Below are 17,163 nucleotides of genomic sequence, written 5' to 3'. Positions count from 1 at the left end.
ACAGAAAGATTCATCAATCAAGATAAATAATATCTTCTTTCAGTATTTTTAAAACATCAAAATTAATGCAAAAAATCCATGGTGAACAAAATGTCAAATGTTTAAATGAATACAGGATCAGTATTGTTCCCTATCTTCTTTGGCTCTGCCTTTTGTAACAAGGAAAAAGAGTGAATCTGTTTGCTTCCAAACCTTTTCTTCTGGAGTCCCCGACCCCTAACTCTATACTGTCAAGCTTTTCTCATTTGGGCAAGATAATCACTCAGGATTCTTCTACTTCCTTACCCACCTCTAAGTCTTGTCGCTACCCCCCATCCCCAAACAGGTTAGTGGTAGGGCGGGCCTGTGAGGCAGATGGCTGGGGTATTTATAACCCAGGAGCTCTTCTTGGGAAAAGTGACTAAGATGCTAAGAGCATATTTATAGCTGGGTTCTGACGTAAGTGTCAGTGGGGGGGGTAGGGCCAGGCCAGGCACAGCAGCAAGAGGGTAGGAAGAGCTGGAAATTGGGGGCACCTGACAGAGAGGGTAGGTGAGAGGTGGGGTCAGCAACTCCTGCAGCCACTTCTTGCTGCTTCCCTTGGCTCTGTCTCCTGGCACCAACAGGTAAGCCCTCTGAAACACTGCCATGGGTAGAAACCTCTACTTTGGAGTTCTACAGTCCAGACCCCAGGGGTTGGAGGGCTGTCACCAGCCTGACCAACAGAGAGGGAAGCTGGGAGCTGGGGAGAGCACTGGACAGAGGGGCTTGAGTGTTTCGGGACATGGGTAGAAATGCAGGGTGGACAGGAGGGTCTATGAAGTCTCACTGTCCCTTCTCTCTGCTCCTCACTACATGGTGCCCTGAGTTTCTAGGAAGAGCCTTGCACCCATCACCAAGCTCCATTGCCACCTGTCAGTGCAATGAGATCCAAAGCCAAAGGTATCAGTGACGTGGGTCCTCATCTGCTCTCTGGCAGTGGCCAGTTGAGAGAGCAGAAGGACCAGCTTCTCTTCTGTTGGAGAGTCAGAGTCCCCTGAGTGAGAGGATTGGGAAGCGCTGCATCTCTCTGCTCACCAGAGTTAGCCCCTTCTCTGGGAAACTGGTCAACTCTAAGCCAGCTGCTGTCCAGTAGCTCCGCACTGCCACATGGTGGACATTAACGGTACTGACACCCAGCCCCCAAAGCACCACCTCTCTCCGCCAGATCTAGCAGTCTCTCTTGACAGCCCCCACTGGCTGAATAGTGGAGAGATGTATAAAATGGAATGGGGGCACATTTCCAAATCACACTCACATCCTCCCTTCTTCTTGAAGAAACTGGGGCATAAGGAGAAAGGCTAGCATGAGGCCTTCCCTTTGAGTTCAAGGTGAAGGGGACTTGGCCCTCCCATTTCAAATCAGTAAGGAAGTGTGGTTAAGTAGGGCTGGAACTGCAACTAAGGTTGCCGCACTCTTTCTGTTTTGCTCTACTCTTAAAAGCCCTTACACCACCCATTTCCCACTCCAGTTCACAGAGCCCTGGCACCATCTCTAGGATGTGCCACATTTAGGCAACTCTCACAGTCCCCTGCAAGAGAACCAGCAGCTGGCTATGGCCCTCCCAAGTCCCATGCCCTCTGCCAGCCTGAATGGACTCTGTCTTCCTCTAAGATTGCATCACCCTTGCCCCCCACCTCTCTGGGCTTTCCCAGACATCACAGTAACATGCCAACCCCGTGCCTCTGCCCTCCTCCACACTGTGCTCCAGTCCAACTGGACTCTGGGCAGCCAGCACAGGCAGGGTCAAGGGGTGACTTCTGTGCCCCGTGGCACTGCCACCTTGGCCTGGGCAAAAGGACTCCGTCCCTCCCACCCCCTCTCCCCAACCTCTCACCCCTGCCACAGATCCATAGCTAGAAATAGAGACCTGAGCTCTCCTTCTTGCCCAGAGACCCTAGAGAAATAACCACTGGAACTCACAGCTGCATTGTGGAAACTGCTGCAGCTGTGGCCACAGAATGACCTAGAAAGGCTGAAGGGATGACAGGAAATTGCCCTGCCCCACCTTGCTATATGGAGTTCCCTCCCCCAAATCCCAGACCTTGAGGACTGACCATGTGAAATCATCCTCTTTCTTGCATCATGCATGTCCACATTGCCCCCCAACCCCCATACCCCTACTTTAATCTCAGTGACCAGGGCCAGATGGTGAAACCTGAGCTCCAGGGGCGGGGTGGTGGGGGCATCCACCCCCTGCAGGGGCTTGATAGGCAGCAGAGCTGGCCAATCTGGGGCTCAGAGGGTAGGTCTGCCAGCTGACCACGAGGTGAGGGAGCCCCAGGCTTCAGGTTCTAAAGAGGCTCCAGTCAGTAACCAGACTTGAGCTGTGAGGGTCAAACTGGCAGACTGTGCTAAACAATCTGCTACCCATTGGACCATCCACTTTCTGCTAGGCAATAGAAGACAGGTGGCTCTACCCTTGGCTAAGGGTAGGTGTGGCACTGGTGTCTGCTGCTGCTGTGCCCTCATTAGCCTCTCCACAAAATCAGACTCAACACAAGGAGCAACTGCCAACCGAGGCTCTTGTGCTGACCCAGGGCCCTTCACCAGGATCATGAGGGTCCCTGGTGTTCATCTCCAGCTGGTGCTGCTGTGGGTGCTGCTGTGGACACTGGTGGCACAGGGGGCAAGGTCTGTGTGTCCCTCCTGTGGGGTCCCCACACTGCCACCCCAAGCAGAACGAGCTCTGGTCCTGGAGCTAGCCAAGCAGCAAATCCTGGAGGGGCTGCACCTGACCAGTCGTCCCAGGATAGCTAATCCGCCACCCCAGGCAGCACTGACCAGAGCTCTCCGGAGACTGCAGCAGGGGAGTGTGGATCCGACGAATGGGGAGGAAGTCATCAGTTTTGCTACTGCCACAGGTGGGTGAGGAAGAGATGGGCAGAAAGCGGAAGGAAAGGGGAGGCAGAGAGGGAGACTGATGGAAAAGGCAGACAGAGCCGGGTGTGGGTGGAGGAAGAGAAGCTGGAGCAGTGACTGACTGCAGAGGACGCAAGGCTGTCGCTGTTTCTTCTACAGGAGGGGGCTGGGGAGAGCAACGGGCAGGGCTTAGGGGAGTTACAGAGGAGAGCTCTATCTCTGCCCTGCCCCTCAGTCCTTTCTCCATCTTTCTGGCAGACTCCTCCACTTCAGTCGGCAGCTCCACGCTCACCTTCCACCTGTCCACTCCTCGGTCCCACCATCTGTACCACGCTCGCCTGTGGTTGCATGTGCTCCCCACCCTTCCGGGCACTCTTTACTTGAGGATCTTCCGATGGAGCCTAAGGAGGAGGCACAGAGGGTCCCTCTCCTTCCTGGCTGAACACCAAATTACAACCCCTGGCTGGCATGCCCTAATTCTGCCCTCTAGTGGCTTGAGGGGTGAGGAGTCTCCTGTCCTGAGACTTCAACTGGACTGCAGACCCCTAGAAGGCAACAGCACAGCGGCTGGACAAGCTCAACGGCTCCTGGACACAGAGGGAAACCAGCGGCCCTTCCTGGAGCTTAAGATTCGGCCCACTGAGCTGGGAGCAGGCAGGGCCAGGAGGAGGACTTACACATGTGAGCCTGAGACACCCTTATGCTGTAGGCGAGACCATTATGTAGACTTCCAGGAACTGGGATGGCGGGACTGGATCCTGCAACCTGAGGGGTACCAGCTGAATTACTGCAGTGGGCAGTGCCCCTCCCACCTGGCTGGCAGTCCGGGCATTGCTGCCTCCTTCCATTCTGCTGTCTTCAGTCTCCTCAAGGCCAACAACCCTTGGTCCTTGGGTACCTCCTGCTGTGTCCCTACTGCCCGAAGACCTCTCTCTCTCCTCTACCTGAACCGTGATGGCAATGTGGTCAAAACAGATGTGCCAGATATGGTGGTGGAGGCCTGTGGCTGTAGCTAGCAAGAGGACCTGAGGATTTGAAGTAAAGAAATCAAGTTGGGAATTCCTAGGTAAAGGGCATCTGTGGCTGGAGGCATCAGATTCCTGATCTGCACCCTCATCCAATGGGCCACCTGGTGGTATGACTGGGCTGACCCCCATGAGACCCAAATGGACACTTTATTGTCCAGATTCTGGTCTATTCCAGGCTGACCGATGTGTGGAAAGATGGGGAAAGTGTGTCTTCTGAAGGAATCTACCCAGAAAGCATGATTTCCTACCCTAAGCTCTATAAGAAAATGGCAGAGGCAAGGGAGGGAAGGAGGGATGGAGCAGGCAGAGAAAAATGACTTAGTCCCTCCCAAGAAGAGAGAGTGCTCAAGTGAGACAAGGAAGAAGCAGAAGTGCAGCAGGTTTGGGGGCAGGGGAAACAGGCTGGCCAAGGTCGGACAGTTGAAGTGCTTCAAGGGAGGGTCGAGAGGGAGCTGGGCAAGGGGCTAAGGAAGGATGTTTGGAGAGCCCCAGAAATGGGAGTCAGGGGAGAAGAGTGCTGAGCCTGAGAAGTTCCTTGTTTTTTCCCAGTGGGGGCTCAGGACCACTGGAGAGAAAAACATTTATAATTTCCTAATAAAAATGGGGCGGCATCAACAAGTGCGAGTTATGAAAAAGGGCTGGGGCGATGGCCCAGAACAATGACTCGCAAGGTGTGGTCTGGGGACCTCTGGGAATTTCTCCAGACCCTTTCAGGGGTGTCCACAGGGTCAAAACTAATTTCATAATAATGCTAGGAGGCTGATTGCCTTTTTATTTTCACCATCTCAAAAGCGTACAGTGGAGTTTTCCAGAGGCTATGTGACATGTGACTACATCATCTTTCTGACTTCATTGTTAATGGTATGTGTGCTTGTGTATTCTTGTGTTACAATTTTTTTCAGTTTTAATTCCTAATATGGTAAATAGATATAAACCACATAAACAAAGACTCAATAATTGCCCTGATTGGGTGCTCAGTCGGTCGGAGCATCATCCCATACACCAAAAGGCTTCAGGTTTGATCTCCAGTCAGGGCGCACACCTAGGGTGAGGGGTCCATCCCCAGCGGGGGCACCTGCAGGAGGTAACCAATCAATGTCTCTCTCTCTCTCAAATCAATAAAAATATATCCTCGGGTGAGAATTTTTTTAAAAGCTCAATAATTTTAAAGGCTGTAAAGTAGTCTTGGAACCAAATATTTGAGAACTGCTGATCTAGAGAAAGCAGTGTGGGGAGAGAGAGCATTGTGCTCTAAACCAGCACCCGGAAAGACAGGGCACATGGCTGGGACAGGAGCATGTGCAGGGTCCCTTCTTCTCCAGTGACCTCTGGTCTTGCTTGACCCTCTGGGTAGGACTTGTGTCTGGGTCAAAGTCACTGGGGGAGGAGGCTCAAATAGGGCTTTTTATCTGTTCAGCACAGCTGCTGTCTATATGTGTCTGTCAGACCTCTTCCTAGTTTCACCTTTTCCCCTTGACCCTCAGACTAAACAGTTAAGTTACTAGCCCTCCAGACCCAAGGAGGTGGTTCTTGGAAGCAGAGTTAGGATGCGGGAGGTCTGTCTAAGGCGTAACAAAAAAGAAGTGACCCCTTTCCCCCACTATGCTTTCCTTTCTCCTAAAGGAAGGTCAGAGGGAATAAAATAGCTGCCCCTTCCCCTGTATCTGGTCACCATGGCAACACAAATCCAAAGAAACAGAGCACCCCCCTGTCAGACACTACCGCTCTGCACTAGCGGCCTTCGCCAGTATGCCCCTCCGTGTCTTCGGGCTCATACAACCCGCTCCCTCCCTGGACTTCTAACCGGGCTTTGGTGGGTGGCACCTGTAAAGCCCACTCCTTCGGCTTCCTCAGTTTCCTTTGCCTGGACTGTAAGGGGGTGTCGTGTGCCAAAGGGGCCAGCAGAGGGAGCACACAGCCTTGAAGAGCAGAAGAAGAGCGGGCAGCGCAGAGGTGCGGAGGTGTCCGCGGGCTCCAGAGCTTCCAGACCAGGGAGAGCAGGGGTTCCTCGGGGACAGTACTTAAGTGCCAGGGTTCCTTAGTAACGTAATGAGAACGCACTCCGCACCCAGGGCCTCAGCCTCTGTTCTTCTTATGCTCCATAGACCCTTCACCTCCTGCCCAGGACCCCCCAACCCAAGGCTGTCACAATTCTGTTTCCACCAGACCCCAACTCCATCCCAACCCTTTAGGTTCCCTCCAAAGGGTGAGGCCAGCTGATAAACTGCAGGGTGGCGGAATGCTCAGTTAGCACCAAACAAAGTCGACGACCCTACCTTCAATATTATCTTTCTGGGATGAACATTTTCGTCGTCCCCTTCGCGTCCCGCAATATATTTCTCAATATGTTTTCTGGTTCTGGTTGAAGGCCTCCTCCTGGGCAGCCGATCCAAAAATCCATGCCGGGATTTACTGCCCACCACCAGCAGCGTGTGGGGCGGGGGTGGGGGGGTAGGCCGCATAGGGTCCCTCTAGGGAGGGGGAGGATCCTGGGGGTCCTGGGGGTGCAATAAGCCCGGCACCCCCTCTCTTGCTTCCAGCTACCCCGCCTCACCCTACTGAACGGCAAGAGGGAGGGAAATAGGAGGGAGTTGAAGGGCGAGCGGGAAGAGCGGCGGCGCGCCAGAGGCTTGAGCAAGAAAAAGTTTTTGCATTAGGGGAAAAAAAAGTTTGCGCTTCTCGCGGGTGGTCCCGGCTCGCAGCCCAGCGGGCTGGGCCGGCGGGAGGGCTGGGGGCCAGGTTAGGGGGGGTGGGGGTGGCACTGAGGCTGCGCTGCCTTGGCCCAGTCCGCACCCCCCTCGCCACCGCACACCCCCCAGCCCAGATCCAGCCCTGGACCGCGCATCCCGAGCCCAGCGCCCAGACGGAGGTGAGAAGGGGGGGAGGCGGGGGACCACCTGGGAGAGGTGGGGGAGGGGGTCTGAAGAGATGCTCTGCTGGCCAGGGACTCTACCCAGCCTAGAGGGAGAACTGGGGCACAAGGCAAAATTGGGGTGGGAGAGCCTGGGCTGAGATATTAGAAAGTTTGGAGAATTTTTTCATTTGTATCTCCCTTTCTCTATACCTTTTTTTTTTCTTCTGACAGTCTGTGTGTCTGTCTCAGGCAACCGTGGATCTCTTTGTCTGTCTCCGCCTCTCCCATACATTAGAAACATCTCACTTTCATGAGGTTGGGATGAAGAGGCTGGAGGGACGGCTAGCTGGAAGTCTGCGTGTAGAGAGGGAACTCCAGGTGTGTCTCTGAGCGCCAACAGGAGGACGTCAGTGTTTCGGAAAGGAGGGAACAGCTAAAGAGAGAACCCCAGGTCGAGTGGGGATGGGTGTGCGTGAGGTGACAAAACCACTGGGGGTGGCTGGGCTAGAACCCCTGACCTGTCTTGTGACAGATGTGCTTGCTGGTGCATGTGTTTTAGGGAAAGGTGTGTTTTCCAGACAAGGAAGGGGGCTGGCAGGACCAGTGTCTAGTTTAGGCCCTAGAAAGACTCCTCAAGGGCTATGGACACCTGAGTCCCAAGGGTTGTGGACAGGGGGTTCAGGAGGCGCCCATAAGCCCTTGTCTTGACCCTCTGACCTCAGGACCACCAGGACAGCTGGGGCCAGCAGCAGGGAAACCCCTACTGGGACTGGGCGGGACCACTGGCCACTGCCTGCCGGTGCATCCCTGTTGGCCCCCCTCCCAAACGGGAGCTGGGGACCGAGGCCCCTCCTCTGACTCAGACCACCCTGCCTGCCCTTTCTCCCCGCTCTGAAACCTCTTTCAAGCCCCGTGACCCCGAAACAATCCGCCTTCGGCAGCTAGCTTTGGGGACAGGATTAGGGAAAGGGGATCCCATAGAGACTGAGAAGTGAAGATTTTAGGGGGCTAGAGAACTGGGGTCTTCATAGCATAGGTCTTCACGGCCTGGTAGAGGGAGAAGGTGGGGCGATTTCTCCGGGGAGTTGTAAGGGCCGGAGTTGGGGTGGTTTTCCCTAGGGGGGCGGGGTCCAGACCCCCTCCCCCAGTATCTCACGGGCATCCCCGCCTGGCGGCACAGACCCCGCCCTTTACGTCACTGAGGGGGTTCCCGGGGGTCTGTTGGGGTTAACCCTTGGGAAGCCAGCTGGGATACCCAGGAACCTAATGTGTCCTGAGGGTTCTCCTCTCCACACGCACCTTCTTTTATTTATCTAGTCACGTTCTCTCTCTATAGTTTCTGGATTCTTCTTTCTTTTCCACCCGGCCACTAGGACCCCCCACCCTCCAACAGTGCCCCACCCCTGGGCGCCGCTGCCAGCTTTCTGGATACACTGAGGGGAAAGGGAAGAATGTGTCCCGCCTCTCAGCACTCCCCCCCCCCCCCCCTTCCCCGCGGCTCGCTCGACTGGGCTCCGGGGCGGGCGGGGGAAGCGGAGCCGTCTGCAGCCAGAGCCTGCGGCGGCGACTTGGGTGGGCCGAGGAGGCACGGGGGCGGAGAAGGCGGGACACGGAGAAGGGGGCGGGGCCGGCTCCTGGGCGCTGGGGAGCGGGGGTGCGAGAGGGGCTCTGGAAAATAGGGAGACACAGAAGTGATTAAGGGCTCCAGCCGCAGAACCCTGGAGCTGGCCCCCTGTCCCATCCTGTGCTCACATCCACACCCCAGAAAAACGTAACTAAAGCTGGAAACGTTGGCAAAATTTTCCTTTCATTCGTGTAAAGGGGAGTTGTGGGTGGGCTGTGGCACGCGTGGGCGAGGAGGGATGTCGTCCCGCTTCTATCGCGGCTCCCCTGTGGCTGGGCAGTGGTTCGAAAAGATGACTGAATGGGTACGTTCTGGGGAGTCTCTTGCGTTTTGGGGGTCGTTCGCGATCCCCCCGCCTCCTTCCCCTGGGTGAGTCATAGAAGGAGGCGGGAGAAGTGTCCCCCACCCAGCTGCCAGCCAGCTGTGCCCCCCCCCCCCAAAGTGCCAAGGTCGAGTTGGGAGGTCTCGGATGCGGGATCCGCATCTCCACTAGGGAAGGAGGAGTTAGGAAGGGGGCGCTCTGGGCTGCGGGGCTCGGGCAGGTCCTGGGGCCCGGGTTCCGCTCCCCATCTCACCCCGCCCTCACCCTGAATCCCTGCATCCCGGGATCACCCACCGCGCCGGCCGGCCCGCTCCCGGTCTTCTCCACCCCACCCCGCCCCACCCCGCCCTCGGTCCCGGGAGACCGGAAAACCCGAGGTGGAGTGAAAACCGAGTTTGAGGAGAAAAGCGTTCGGCGTCCCCCTCCCCTCTCTCACTGCTCCTAATGGATGATGACTTTGTTTTTTGTTTTTGTTTTTTAAATCTCCCGTAGTCTTCCTTCACAGTCCCTTTCCCGGTCCCCCAAAACTGACTAAAAGAGTTAGGTGGGAGCCCAGATTCAGACCACCCCAGAATAACACCAGCTTCCATCCTTTGTACGCGACGGACCGGGAGGTTCCGCTCAGAAACGGTGTCCCGTCCTACTTGTTTTCTGCCTTGAAGAAGGGCAGACCCTCCGCACTCCCTCCCGGCCCCGCCAGCCTCCCCGTCTGGGCTTTGGCGAGGGCTCCCTCTGCTGGACACTAGAGGGGTTGTAGGCGGGCTGTAACAAATGAAGGGATGGGAAAGAAACTCGGGCGAAACAGCCAGCTCAGGGTTGGGAGTCAGAGGCTCTGCCTGAGTCCCATCCCACCCCTCAAAGCTGGCCCATGGTCAGAGCAAGAAGTAATAGAGGGTCTATGCTTTTAAAATCACTTGAAGTTCATATAGGCACAATTGGTCCACAACACTCTTCCTTACACACACACACTGGCAAACTTCCCATGAAGTTCTCACAAAAATCGCCAAGACTGCCCCTCCCTCTTTGGGACTTCTTATCCTCACCCTGGCTGAGTGATGCTCCTTTCGATCTGATTTCCCATTGTAGATGTCCTGGTGGGGCTGGGGGCACAGGAGAAGCTCTGCCCAGGGTTCTGTGCCTAAGCTGGTTATCTGACCTTCCCTATTTCCTGCCCACCTTGATAACTTGCAGATCTCCCTTCCCCTCCTGCAGTGTTCCCACACTCTCCTTTGAGACACCATGTTCAACTCGATGACCCCACCGCCAGTCAGTAGCTATGGCGAGCCCTGCTGTCTCAGGCCCCTCCCCAGTCAGGGGGCCCCCAGCATGGGGACAGAAGGTCAGTACACATACCAATCTCTGGGCCTTGAGGATTGGCAGATCTCTCACGCAGCCCCAGGGATCCCTCTTCTATCTCCTACCCCATGCCAGTTCTCCATCTACAAGATTTCAGGCCCCATGTAATGTGAGCTTGGAATATGGGATCAGCCCCATTTAATGTGGGTGTGGAAAGTGAAGCCTTGTGTATCCCTCATTCCAGCTGTCTTTCTTTTCCAGGACTGTCTGGTCTGCCCTTCTGCCACCAGGCCAATCTTATGTCTGGCCCCCACAGTTATGGGCCAGCCAGAGAGACCAACAGCTGCACGGAGGGTGAGGCTTCAGGCAACATCTCTTTCCTTTCGCCTTTCTGGGACTTGTCCTGAGGGAGAAAGCGGGAGGGCAGGATATCTAATTTGAAAAAGGAAATACTTGGAGATGGGATTGAGGGGTCAGAGTATGATCAGGTGGTCACAGATGGGGTCAATAGGGCAAGGTAGGGTCACGTGTCTTTTTTTTTTTTTTTTTTTTTTTTTTGCTGAGAGGTCGCACAGGTTGGGTGCATGGAGAGGCCCATGCCTTTGCTATATCTGTCTCCCCTGTTTCCTGCCCAGCCCCACTCTTTCCTCCCTCCCGGAGTGCAGTCAAACTGACCAAGAAGCGGGCACTGTCCATCTCACCTCTGTCAGACGCCAGCCTGGACCTGCAGACAGTTATCCGAACCTCACCCAGCTCCCTCGTGGCCTTCATCAACTCACGCTGTGCCTCCCCGGGGGGCTCCTACGGTCACCTCTCTATCAGCACTATGAGGTGCAGACGGCCTCGGGCTAAGACGACCCGAAAGACCCTACCACACCCGATTCAAAGCCTCAAGCCCTCCAAACTACCAGACCCTATTTGAATCCTCATCATTCTAAAGGGGTTGGAGCCCTCCTCAGTTCCTCCCAGGACTGCCTCAGTCCCTTTCCTTACCATCTTCCAGGCACCCCCACAGAGTCCCAGAACTCCTGAGATTTTCTGAGGTGACAGTCCTAAGTAACCACTTCCCCCCTTCCTCCTCAGCCCATCTCTGGGATTCCCACCCCAGATGAATCACCAAAAAGGGACCTCACCATCCTTTGGGGTCCAGCCCTGCGGCCCCCATAACCCCACCCAGGGAGGGATGATGCCTCATCCTCAGTCCCGGGGACCCCTCCCAACTTGCCAGGTGAGAGCCTTCATGTTACCACCTGATTTCTCTCAGCTCAGGGGGGCAGAAAGAGGACTTTATAGGGGAATGTGAAGGAAGGGCAGGGGCTACAAAAGTTTTAGTACCAGAAAAAATAAAGGGATCTGGGTGCTGGGGTTCACTCTTAGGGTTGAATCAGACTCTTCCAAACGAGCTACCACCTTTAGTCCATTCTGTTCACCAGTGCAGTCTGAGGATGAAATCTCTCCCAAACTCAGGGGTTCCGGCTGCATGGGTGGGGGCACTTGGGGCAAGAAGACCTGGCTGGGGAGGTCTCTCTTTCTTCTGCCTGCTTCTACCTTCATCACCCTCACTTCTTCCTTGGGGAAGTTGAAGTCTGAGCTGGACATGCTGGTCAGCAAGTGCCCAGAGGAGCCCTTGGAAGGTGACATGTCCAGTCCCAACTCCACCGGCACACAGGTAAGGGCAGGAATGGCTTTACTTCTGGAACCCGAGTAAAACAAAAGCTGTCATCCAAGTGACCCTAGGATTGCCTCCCCTACCTTAGGACCCCCTGCTGGGGATGCTGGATGGGCGGGAAGATGTGGAGAGAGAGGAGAAGCCTGAGCCTGAATCTGTGTACGAGACTGACTGCCGCTGGGATGGCTGCAGCCAGGAGTTCGACTCCCAGGAACAGCTGGTGCATGTGAGCCCCAGCGGGTGGCAGGAATGCCGGCTGGAACCTGTAGGAAATTCTGAGTGGGACACGGGGATCAGGCTGAGAGCTGAGGTCAGAGGATGCTGAGGTCAGGTGTGCCCCGATGAGCAGGCTGAAACTCAAGAGTTGTGGCTTTGTTGTACAAACTTGGAAGAACAGAGGCGTGGGCTACGATGTCCTTCCCACACAATCTCCCCCATGAAGCAGAGCCCTGGAAGGATGTGGTGTGGCGGGAGGTCAAGGGAAGGAGGTCTGGGTCTCCAGGCACAGGGGAAGCTCAGAGAGCCTCCGCGTCTTCTCCCTCAGCACATCAACAGCGAGCACATCCACGGGGAGCGGAAAGAGTTCGTGTGCCACTGGGGGGGCTGCTCCAGGGAGCTGAGGCCCTTCAAAGCCCAGTACATGCTGGTGGTCCACATGCGCAGACACACAGGCGAGAAGCCACACAAGTGCACGGTGAGGCGCCTTCTTCCCAAGCTCAGGGTCCTCCCTAAACTGTGGCCCCACCAAGGCAGGGCCTCATTGTGACTTTTGGGGGCCCTAGGCACTTATGCCTTTGTAGGCCCTTTCTTCCATAAACAAACTTTAAACATTTATATTTTGTGACTGTGTTGGTATGAAGTTAAACATTGGTATTATATATTAGAATGCTTTCTTGGACCTACAAGCTAATGTTTCCCTTGCTTTTAGTATAAAATTGAAACATTGTTGTGAGACCCCTGAAAGCACCGTGCACTCCAGGCACTGTGCCCACTACACCACACTGCTGAACCGAGAGGCCTTACATCGAGGGCAGAAGACACTCTCAGATTACTCCATCCTAAAACAGTCTCGGATCTCCATGCAGGGAGACCTGCCCTGGCCTGGCCAGGAGATGCTCTGGCCTCAGCTTCATGTCCCTGCAGGCAGAGTGCCTCCAGCTTCTTCTGTTTCCCCAACTGTTGTCTGTCCATGTCCTCTAATTATGGGAATTCTAAAGCCCCAGTACTCTCCCATCTTGAGTTATATTCTCTGATGTATGTCCCTTTTGAGATTTAGGGTTCCTTTAATTCCATGTCCTGTCTGAGAGCTATCCTTTGACCCCTACACCCCCCAGTTTGAGGGGTGCCGGAAGTCCTACTCACGCCTCGAAAACCTGAAGACACACCTGCGGTCGCACACGGGCGAGAAGCCATACATGTGCGAGCACGAGGGCTGCAGCAAGGCCTTCAGCAATGCCAGCGACCGAGCCAAGCACCAGAACCGAACCCACTCCAATGAGGTGAGCGCCTTCCCTAAGAGACTCCCCCCACTTGAGAAGCCACCTGCTGGGGAGACTCCCCCACGAGAAATCCCTTAGCCCAGCACCCACTCCACGGAGGTGAGTTCTCCCCACCTATATAATTCACCTGGAGAAGGCCTTTTTTAAACTAAGAATTTCCACTTACCACCTTCTACCCCCTACCTCTGACCAGCCAAAGGGCTAACCTAAAAAAGACCCATTCTGACTAAAGGAGACCACTGGCCCCTTCAGTCCCTGGAGTCGTCAGGCCTCACAGACCCCGGTTCACCTGCTCATCTTCCCCAGGCCTGGGCAGTCAGTTTTCCTCATCTTTCCCCAGTCCTCTCATTTTTCTCTCCAAGGGCCCCACTCTTCCCATTTCCTTGGGTGCTGTGTGTTCCCCCTCTTACCCCCTCATCCTCACTGGTTGCCACCAACTTATCGAATTCCTTCTGCATTCTCCCACTTTCACATCTTTGCCTGCTGTCTTCCTCTTCCACTCAACAGAAGCCGTACGTGTGCAAGCTCCCCGGCTGCACCAAACGCTACACCGACCCCAGCTCGCTCCGGAAACATGTCAAGACAGTGCATGGTCCTGACGCCCATGTGACCAAGCGGCACCGAGGGGACGGCCCCCTGCCCCGCACACCCTCCCTTTCCACAGTGGAGCCCAAGAGGGAGCGCGACGGAGGCCCTGTGAGGGAGGAGGGTAGACTGACTGTGCCCGAAGGTGCTATGGTGAGACAGCCGGACAGCCCTCTGTCTCCACGCCTGCGACTGCCCTGCTAGCACCTTCCCGACTCGCCTGTCCCCTCCTGTCCCTCTCCTGTGGCCAGCCCTCCTTCAGATGTCTCGGTGTTGCTCCTTGGGCTACCCCACACCTAAGGATTTTAGTGTATTTATTTAATTCATTCAGCAAATTCTTATATAGGACTCATCATGTTGTTCTGAGCTCTTTACATGTATGATTTCATGTGCCTGTCAGAACCACTTCATGAGAAAGGAACTTATTTTCCTCATTTTCGGATGAGGAAACTCAGGCACAGAGAAACTGCCCAAGGTCATAGAGCTAAGAGGACTAATTGAGCCCAGGTGGTCTGTGCTCCAGCCTCGGTTCTTCTTACCAACCACCAACGTCTCTCCCCAAGGTTGCCCTGCCCTCCCCTGCTCAGCCCTCTACACCTGTAAGCCTCCCCTCAGTCCCAGCAGTCATCACCAGGACACACGCTTTTAGTCACTCACCAAGTTCAGGGAGCTGTGGGGAAAGGAAAAGGGTGCCACCCTCAGCCCTCATATCTCCCCACAGAAGCCACAGCCAAGCCCTGGGGCCCAGTCGTCCTGTAGCAGTGACCACTCCCCAGCAGGCAGCGCCGCCAATACCGACAGTGGTGTGGAAATGACTGGAAATACAGGGGGCAGCACTGAGGACCTGTCCAGCTTGGATGAGGGGCCTTGCATTGCTGGCACCGGCCTGTCCACTCTTCGCCGCCTTGAGAACCTCAGGCTGGACCAGCTACATCAACTCCGACCAATAGGGCCCCGGGGCCTCAAACTGCCCAGCTTGACCCACACCGGTGAGACCTGAGTGTGGTGGGTGGTTGCTGGGCTGAGATCTGGACCTTCCTTGAGTGTGGAAGGAGGACTTTACCCTTTAGGGGTGCAATATAGCACTGTTGTACACTAGAAAAGGGTCCCGCTACTTTAAGACACTTTCCTTCCATCCATTAGAAAACTGTGATATACAAAGTGTGGGAAGTGAATGCTGTCCCCTAGGACTGTGCAGTGTGCCACCTGCACAGCTGTTCACAGTGGCCCTGAATCGCTGATGGGACAGGAGCAGAAAGGGTATGGGAAATGGAGGAGACAGAACTAGTGGTTGGAGTTAAGGAGCCTTTCCCTGGGATTCCAGGACAAGGCTGTCCCATGGGGGAGGCAGGGTTAGATTCAGGGGGCTTCCTGACTGCCCTGCCTTTTCTCTCTATCACTTGCAGGGACCCCTGTGTCCCGCCGTCTGGGTCCCCCAGTTTCTCTTGACCGCCGCAGCAGCAGCTCCAGCAGCGTCAGCTCAGCCTATACTGTCAGCCGCCGCTCCTCCCTGGCCTCCCCTTTCCCCCCGGGCTCCCCGCCAGAGAATGGGGCATCTTCTCTGCCTGGCCTCACACCTGCCCAGCACTACCTGCTCCGGGCAAGATATGCCTCAGCCAGGGGAGGTGGTACTCCACCCACTGCAGCATCCAGCCTGGATCGAATTGGGAGTCTTCCTGGACCTCCCTGGAGAAGCCGAACTGAGTATCCAGGATACAACCCCAATGCAGGGGTTACTCGGAGGGCCAGTGACCCAGCCCGGGCTCCTGACCACCCGGCCCCAGCCAGAGTCCAGCGGTTCAAGAGCTTGGGCTGTGTTCACACACACCCCACCACAGCAGGGGGAGGACGGAACTTTGATCCTCAGCTCCCAACCTCTGTCTACTCACCACAGCCCCACAGCATCAGTGAGAATGTCACCATGCATACCAGAGGGCTGCGGGAGCAGACCGAGAATGCAACCTCCATGATGGGCAGTGGTCTGAACCCTTATATGGACTTCCCACCTGCTGATACTCTGGGTTATGGGGGACCTGAGGGGGCAGCTGCTGAGCCTTATGGAGCTAGGGGTCCAGGCTCCCTGCCTCTTGGACCTGGTCCACCCACCAACTACAGCCACAACCCCTGTCCCCAGCAGGTCTCCTATCCCGACCCCACCCCAGAAACATGGGGTGAATACCCTGCCCACTCCGGGCTGTACCCAGGCCCCAAGGCTCCAGCTGGAACCTACAGCCAGTGTCCTCGTCTTGAACATTATGGACACGTGCAGGTCAAGCCAGAACAGGGGTGTCCAATGGGCTCTGACTCCACAGGACTGGCACCCTGCCTCAATGCCCACACCAATGAGGGGCCTCCACACCAGCAGCCTCTGTTCTCCCACTACCCCCAGCCTCCCCCACCCCAATATCCCCAGTCAGGCCCCTACAACCAGCCACCCCCTGATTATCTTCCTTCGGAACCCCAGCCCAGCCCGGATTTTGATCGCCCCACTCACCCTACAGGGCAGCTTAAGGCTCAGCTTGTGTGTAATTATGTTCAGTCCCAGCAGGAGCTGCTGTGGGAGGGCGGGGGCCAGGGAGATTCCCCAGTCCGGGAACCTCTCTACCAGAGTCCCAAGTTTCTGGGGGGCTCCCAGGTTAGCCCAAGCCCTGCCAAGGCCCCAGCGGCCACATATGGACCTGGCTTCACACCTAACTTGCCCAATCACAAGTCAGGTTCCTACCCTACCCCTTCACCATGCCATGAAAATTTTGCAGTGGCAGGAAACAAGCCTCCCCATAGGGTAGCAGCACCACCTCGACTTCTGCCCCCGCTGCCCACTTGCCTTGGGCCGCTTAAGGCAGGGGGCACCAACCCCAGCTGTGGCCACCCTGAGATGGGCAGGTTGGGAGGAGGGCCTGCCTTGTACCCTCCTCCTGAAGGGCAGGTGTGCAACCCCCTGGACTCTCTTGATCTTGACAACACTCAGCTGGACTTTGTGGCTATTCTGGATGAGGCCCAGGGGCTGAGTCCTCCCCCTTCCCATAGTCAGGGGGACAGCTCTGAACATACCCCACCTCCCTCTGGAGCCCCCAACATGGCTGTGGGCAACATGAGTGTCTTACTGGGATCCTTGCCTGGTGAGACACAATTCCTCAATTCCAGTGCCTAAAGTGTGGAATCCCACCCATCACAGATCCACATTTCCTAAGGGGTGTCTATCCCCCCAGAGAAGTCGGAAGAAGGAGCCACGGCTCCCCAGGATGCCCCAGGGACAGGAGGTAGGGGCTGGAGGCTGTATACAATCTGTATATATTTGGGGGAGAAATTTGATAATGACACTGTTTCCTAATAAAGGAACTGCATCAGAAAGAGCCCTGCTTTATGTGCTATTATCTTGGGGAGGGGTTAACCCCCCCACACACAC

General features: G+C 55.8%; 2 protein-coding genes across 4 annotated transcripts; both read left to right on the top strand.

Moving 5' to 3' along the window:
• Positions 1–139: 139 nt before the first annotated feature.
• On the top strand, positions 140–4,168 carry INHBE (inhibin subunit beta E). The gene is made up of 2 exons (XM_028533028.2): positions 140–2,882; positions 3,139–4,168. The coding sequence occupies exons 1-2, from the start codon at positions 2,576–2,578 to the stop codon at positions 3,894–3,896; spliced, it is 1,065 nt and encodes a 354-aa protein (XP_028388829.1). The 5' UTR covers positions 140–2,575; the 3' UTR covers positions 3,897–4,168.
• Positions 4,169–6,384: 2,216 nt separating this feature from the next.
• On the top strand, positions 6,385–17,078 carry GLI1 (GLI family zinc finger 1). Of its 3 annotated transcripts, XM_028533175.2 has the most exons (13): positions 6,385–6,777; positions 6,994–7,140; positions 9,921–10,047; positions 10,266–10,358; positions 10,640–10,835; positions 11,088–11,232; positions 11,584–11,673; positions 11,762–11,899; positions 12,218–12,367; positions 13,008–13,172; positions 13,680–13,910; positions 14,479–14,746; positions 15,164–17,078. In XM_028533175.2, exons 3-13 carry the CDS (start codon positions 9,948–9,950, stop codon positions 16,906–16,908), a joined length of 3,321 nt encoding a protein of 1,106 aa, XP_028388976.1. In that variant the 5' UTR covers positions 6,385–6,777; positions 6,994–7,140; positions 9,921–9,947; the 3' UTR covers positions 16,909–17,078. The 3 variants fall into 3 exon arrangements, with proteins under 3 accessions (XP_028388976.1, XP_035874647.1, XP_035874648.1); XM_036018754.1 differs by lacking the exon at positions 6,994–7,140; XM_036018755.1 differs by lacking the exon at positions 11,584–11,673.
• Positions 17,079–17,163: the final 85 nt, after the last annotated feature.

This window comes from Phyllostomus discolor, chromosome 2 (genome assembly GCF_004126475.2).
Source record: "Phyllostomus discolor isolate MPI-MPIP mPhyDis1 chromosome 2, mPhyDis1.pri.v3, whole genome shotgun sequence".
NCBI lineage: Eukaryota > Metazoa > Chordata > Mammalia > Chiroptera > Phyllostomidae > Phyllostomus > Phyllostomus discolor.
Note: the sequence above shows the minus strand (reverse complement) of the source record. Positions and strands in the feature narration are given on the sequence as shown.

What these genes read in the sequence shown, in the direction of transcription:
- GLI1 (XM_036018754.1), top strand. Translation starts at nt 9,948, where the DNA reads ATGTTCAACTCGATGACCCCACCGCCAGTCAGTAGCTATGGCGAGCCC. An exon ending in AGAAGCCACACAAGTGCACG is followed by an intron (nt 12,368 to 13,007) that starts GTGAGGCGCCTT and finishes TACACCCCCCAG; the next exon opens with TTTGAGGGGTGCCGGAAGTC. An exon ending in GCCCAGCTTGACCCACACCG is followed by an intron (nt 14,747 to 15,163) that starts GTGAGACCTGAG and finishes TATCACTTGCAG; the next exon opens with GGACCCCTGTGTCCCGCCGT.
- INHBE (XM_028533028.2), top strand. Translation starts at nt 2,576, where the DNA reads ATGAGGGTCCCTGGTGTTCATCTCCAGCTGGTGCTGCTGTGGGTGCTG. An exon ending in CAGTTTTGCTACTGCCACAG is followed by an intron (nt 2,883 to 3,138) that starts GTGGGTGAGGAA and finishes TCTTTCTGGCAG; the next exon opens with ACTCCTCCACTTCAGTCGGC.